At 40.8% G+C, this 6092-nt stretch overlaps 1 protein-coding gene across 1 annotated transcript in view; it reads left to right on the plus strand.

Annotated features, from left to right (window-relative positions):
- The window catches only part of SARC_02986 (hypothetical protein), a gene marked incomplete at both ends in the record, with an annotated part of 12750 nt that extends 8624 nt beyond the window's left edge, over nucleotides 1–4126 (plus strand). The window contains 4 exons of the mRNA XM_014303238.1: nucleotides 1330–1604; nucleotides 2548–2727; nucleotides 3479–3608; nucleotides 4034–4126. Of these exons, the coding sequence (XP_014158713.1) occupies nucleotides 1330–1604; nucleotides 2548–2727; nucleotides 3479–3608; nucleotides 4034–4126 (678 nt within the window). The remainder of the gene's footprint in view (nucleotides 1–1329; nucleotides 1605–2547; nucleotides 2728–3478; nucleotides 3609–4033) is intronic.
- Nucleotides 4127–6092: the final 1966 nt, after the last annotated feature.

The following is a 6092-nucleotide window of genomic DNA, read 5'->3' on the forward strand; positions in this document are numbered from 1 at the left end:
TGAGTACGTGAAGATCCTAATCCAGAGTGTATGTGTGTGAGCGTACGTGCATAGCATGAAGATCCTAATCCAGAAGTGTATGTGTGTGTGAGTATGTGCATGGCATAAAGATCCTAATCCAGAGTGTATGTGTGTGTGAGTACGTGAAAATCCTAATCCAGAGTGTATGTGTGTGAGCGTACGTGCATAGCATGAAGATCCTAATCCAGAGTGTGTGAGTATGTGCATGGCATAAAGATCCTAATCCAGAGTGTATGTGTGTATGAGTACGTGAAGATCCTAATCCAGAGTGTATGTGTGTGAGCGTACGTGCATAGCATGAAGATCCTAATCCAGAAGTGTATGTGTGTGTGAGTATGTGCATGGCATAAAGATCCTAATCCAGAGTGTATGTGTGTGAGCGTACGTGCATAGCATGAAGATCCTAATCCAGAGTGTATGTGTGTGTGAGTATGTGCATGGCATATTGCTCCTTCGTTAGCGAGAGTAGTATACAGTCCCATGTGGACGTACTTTGCAGCTGTGTTTCTATTACCATGCTTAAGCTGGCCTGTTTATCTAGTGTTTGTACCCGAAATCCCTCGAATGCCTCCATGGCTCTTAAGTGTTCTGATTTTTTCTAAATCCGATCTCTCGTCGTAGAAGTGGTGTGAAGTTCTGTACATTTGTGTGCCGTGGGCGTGAGCTTCATTTGAGTATCTGTGCTTGCAGAGACCCAGCAAATCTCCAATCGCACTATGCGTGTTTCGTAACGCAATGGAATGAGTATGTCATATTATTTGTGCACAGTTATTCTCTGTTCACGTTTGAACAGAGGCGAGTGCTATACGCCCATATCATTCTCAAGAACATTTGGTCAAGCGTACGAGGCTGTCGGGTATTACAGACTGCTCTGCGTATAGAAACACATTGTGTACATGTGTAGGTATGTGCTGTCAGGTGCTAGCTGTATGTTGACTTGTATTTGATTTCTAAATTTGTGTGCGAAGTCTTACTTGTCTGATGATTGCTTGAAAGCCATATGAAGAATTCAATTGCATCTCATCCCCATCAACACGAGAAACCCCTACTTAAATATAAATAACTTACCCAAGTATAAATATTTCTAGATATATTTGCTATTATCAGCTAAATGTATACAAACTCGTACATTGATTTATACAAGAACAGCCGTATTTATAATACAAAGCACACGCGTCTGCCGATCCCTGGAGCACTGTGTATGGGAAACTTAGGTGCACGTGTACGAATAAACACGTGCTTGCATACGCCTGCACGTACTCATCTCTTATATTATATGTGTACATGCACACCTTTGAATACCAACAGGTTGCCTTAGGCTGCAGTGAAGAGATCTTAACCGTCGTGGCCATGCTCAGCATCCAGAATGTGTTCTATCGGCCCAAGGAGAAGCAAGCGGACGCCGATGCCAAGCGTGCCAAATTCTTCCAACCCGAGGGAGACCATCTGACACTGCTGGCAGTTTATAACTCGTGGAAGCAGAATAAGTTCAGCAACATGTGGTGCCATGAGAACTTTATACAGGCACGTACGCTGAGAAGGGCTCAGGATGTGCGTAAGCAGATGTTGGGCATTATGGACAGGTATGTGTATGTGGGCGATCTTGGCTCTTGTGTGTAGGGTAGGGCCTGTTTGCAGAAGCGTGACTTGTGCCCTAAGTATGTTTTTGGTTTATGTATATGTGTGTTTGTGATATCTCATACATAGATATTTATGTAAGTACACGTTTATGGATGCATGATTATAGACCAGAAGGCCGATATTGCACACACTTGTTAGATGCTTGCATGTGTATATGTATATACATACCCAATATTAATACGTCGTGGTAAGATTTTGCTCTATCGAGAGATGGTTGGTGGTCAACGCCATAAGATCTGTGAATGACGTAGCTAATTCGTCGTCAGTGTTGTAAGTGTTGTTTTGTTGATGTCGTACGTATTTTGTATGTTTTCGCTGTATGTCACAATATGTGGATTCAGTGCTACGTGTTTCATGTCCATATTCTTTATTCACTATACTTTATCTAATGTAGAGGTGTATAGGCAGTTTATTGTGGGTACTATGCACAAATACATATATACTATATTCACCTCAGGTACTATTATATATGTGTGTGTGTGTGTGTGTGTGTGTGTGTGTGTGTGTGTATTTATTTATTTATATATGAGTACCGTTACAACTTGTACGATTGACAATTCAGACACCAATCGCACCCAAATATTCATCCATTTCAACACGAACAATTTTCGAATATAGGAATTTTTCACGCTGAACCTTTCATTAAAAACACAATGCTATTGCACGAACCACAGATGGAAGCTACAGGCTGCACTATTCCCAGACATAGATATCAATACCATATGTACAATTAAACACGCATGTCGATTCCACCTATATATATATATATCGCATGTCGATTCCACCTATATATATATATATATGTATATATCACAACAGATATAAATAAAAAGTTTAATCCTATGTCCAACTGAATACACATGCCCATTTCACCTATCACAACAGATATAAACTCGATGTGCTCTCAGCGGGCATGAACTTTAATCTTGTGCGCAAGTGCATTGTATCTGGATTCTTCCGTAACGCTGCCAAGAAGGATCCACAGGAAGGCTACAAGACACTTGTGGAGCAGAGCGTGGTCTATATCCACCCCTCATCCGCACTCTTCAACCGGCAGCCCGAATGGTAGGTATACGCCCATGGCCGTGTAGTATATACCTCTGTCATGGTATATATATATATATAGTGTGTCTGTGTCTGCGTCTTTGTCTGTGTCTGTGTGTCTGTGTTGTATGCACATGACTGTGTAGCATTTATTCATTCATGGATAGTACATAGCACATATGCATATCTATGTTGTATGCACAAGAGTGCTTGTCTGATTCACAGCTATCTGTATGGTTGTAACTGGTCTTCGCGAGAGCTGTAGGGTTTTGTGGACCAGTGTTGAACATCACATGTTCGGTACCTATTCATGGTTGGAGTGCGCTATTAAAAAGGTGCACGCTTGAGACTAGGCACTTCACACGTGTATTTAATCCGTTATGAAGTCATTATGTATGCATACACGTACTAATCACATATCTTTCCTGTCCCATACATCATATATACATATATATATATATATATATATATATATATATATATATATTATTATTATTTATTTATTTATTATTATTTATTTATTATTATTATTATATATATATATATATATATATATATATATATATTCGTATAAATTTCATCCCTCCCTTTCTCGTATGTTTTCTGTGTGTGTACACGTACTAAGTACATTGCTCTCCTGTCTCATAGATTTTATATATATATATATATATACGTACGAATCACTTGTCTCTCATGTTCCATACCTTTCTTATCGATTATCGTGCACGTACAAATCACTTGCCTTTCTCGTCCCATGTGTCCTTTTTCACAGGGTGGTTTACCATGACCTTGTGCTGACCACCAAGGAGTACATGCGTGAGGTGACTGCTGTAGAACCGCAGTGGTTTGTGGAGTTTGCACCGGCCTTTTTCAAAGTGGGAGATCCAACTAGAATGAGCAAGGTGTGTAGAGGTTATATGCGCTTGTTAAGATGTGTTTGTGGTTTACTGGCTTGCTTGTTGTCCGGTCAATACTGTGCTGCCGCCCCCATACTAGTTACTAGTGGAGTGTATGTCTGTACCTGTGTGTGTATCCTTGTATAGGTGTATGTGTATCGGTATGCTTCACTTTAGTGCATAGTCCCGAGATAAATTGAAATGGGACGCCCTAAATTGAGATTGACTCCGTAACTTAATTAGGAGCATTGGGTCGATTATAGCGCTACCTCCTATGTAAAGGTCAATGAGAATGTCCACGAGCTGCATAAATACGTCTACTTGATCTGTACATAGCTTTCACCCGCCCGTAATCACAAAGAAACACATCTCCACAGTTCCACAATGTCTGACTTTTTCGTTTTATTTTCTGCCAATTTGATACCACTCAGGCCAAACGCCAGCAACGGATCGAACCGTTGTTCAACAAATACGAAGAGCCCAATTCGTGGCGTATCTCCAAAACCAGAATGCGCCGGAACTAGTACCGAAATCGGATCATCCACCCTATTTCGAGCGTGCTCTACATATGGATTTCAGGTCATGTATATTAGAATCGGGTATTGCAGAGCCATTCTCGAGCAGCGAGTTTGCTTGGCCACCGCACTTCATGCTGCTGTGGGAGTCTGCCATCATATCTGGATTGGCCCTTTTTAGGGGGGCGAGCTCGTGGGGAGCTCGATTGTGGTCGAGTCCGCGAGGCTGTCAACGTCAGAACGTGTCAAATCCGACACTTGTCTATAAATAGATTCACTCGGGCGCCACAAGAACTGCTGTATGTGGACGCTCATAGACGGTTGTGCGTGCGAGCGAACGATGGGTGCCGCGCAGTGTCTGTCTTGACATCACATGTGTCATACACCCATACACCCTTAACAGCATGTATTGCCAGACTTACCCGCGTGGCTTGTAGAGCTAAACCGCCAGGTGTTCCGTGGAAGTAGTTAACACACAGGATGATACATATAAGCACGTGTATTCACGACCATATTTCCACTTTGCCCGTACTTCTCCAATGAAGTGCATAGTGCCAAAGCAGAGACCCATCGGGCAGTCGGAAACTCAGCTCTGCGTCTGTCTCTAACGCTCGTAGGTAGAAATGTAGTGCAAGAGCCTAAAGACAAGCTCAGGAGGTGCGCTCTCCAGTGCAACCGAGAGGCAGGCGAGACTCGATGTGTTTCTCCAAGCACACAAGATACTTTGTAAATCATCCCGTGCAAGGGACGGGCGATAACTAGATCCATACGTGGGACCGGATGGATGTAGCAAACCCTAATCGAGAAACGTAGGCATAGATCGATCTAACGGCGAGTTTCACTATCATATCTGCAGCAATTTAGTTCAACTCTCGTTATGAAGTTAAAAAATCAGGGCGCGGATACAAATCGGGTGATTGTTTGTTTTGTACCAAATATGAGACCAAAATACTTGTTTGTAAGGGCCATGTCAAGATCAATTTTAACTGAGCAGTGGGCTGTAGTGACTTGCCTGCGATAGGCCGTAGACTGCTATTTGCGCGCTGCCAAGAATGGATGTCATACAATCTCGAATATACTTCAGAATCGAATCATACAGAATAGAGTAGTTGCATGCATACTTGCAGGTCTAGACACGCGAGAATTAAGTACCATCATATGTATATAGTCAATTATAGATGTGACAGAAACCTTTGATCTGTAGTATATATCTCGCTGACTTTCGACACGTAAAAATAATATCGTAGTGCTTCGATTCCCAAATTTTTCGCACGTTTCAAGTGAATCAATTATCCAAGATAGGTCCATGTAATTATAGAACAAAACGATGTATATCAGGCAATGCGAAATACCTCAGTACAGGAGAAAAATATGTGCAGACGTACACCGGCATTGTATACTACAGATGGTAGTAGAAGAAGCATATATATGCGTGTATTGAAACACACCTCAATGAAAGGAACACGCGGGCGTTGCTGTTGTATAGATGTCTAGTGCGCTGTATGTATCTCGATATTTACATGCAAAAACTGATTTTGCCTACAGTTTTATGTAGATCGTATGTAATCAACTGAATAAATGCAATATATTTGTGAGATGATAATGTCAAATATGTAGAGGTAGTTAATGTAGTTTGATGGCATTATACACGTGATATATGTGTATATTCTACGTTAAAGAGGAACTATATGCAAGATCGTAATACAAAGTTTTATTTATAAAACAAAAAATTGTACATTTTAAAAAGCAAAAACATGTATTCGAGCAGAAATGCACTGAAAAGCATATGTATATTCTTTGCCAGCATCAAAATATGAGTTTATGTTATTTACTTGTATATGAACCATGAATTAAACATCCCTATAAGCTATATCTATATGTATATCTCACATTCCTATAAGCTATATCTATATCCATACCTATATCTGTATCTATATCTATACCAATATCGATATATCGATATATCTAAATATAT

The sequence above is a fragment of the Sphaeroforma arctica genome (genome assembly GCF_001186125.1).
Source record: "Sphaeroforma arctica JP610 unplaced genomic scaffold supercont1.143, whole genome shotgun sequence".
NCBI lineage: Eukaryota > Ichthyosporea > Ichthyophonida > Sphaeroforma > Sphaeroforma arctica.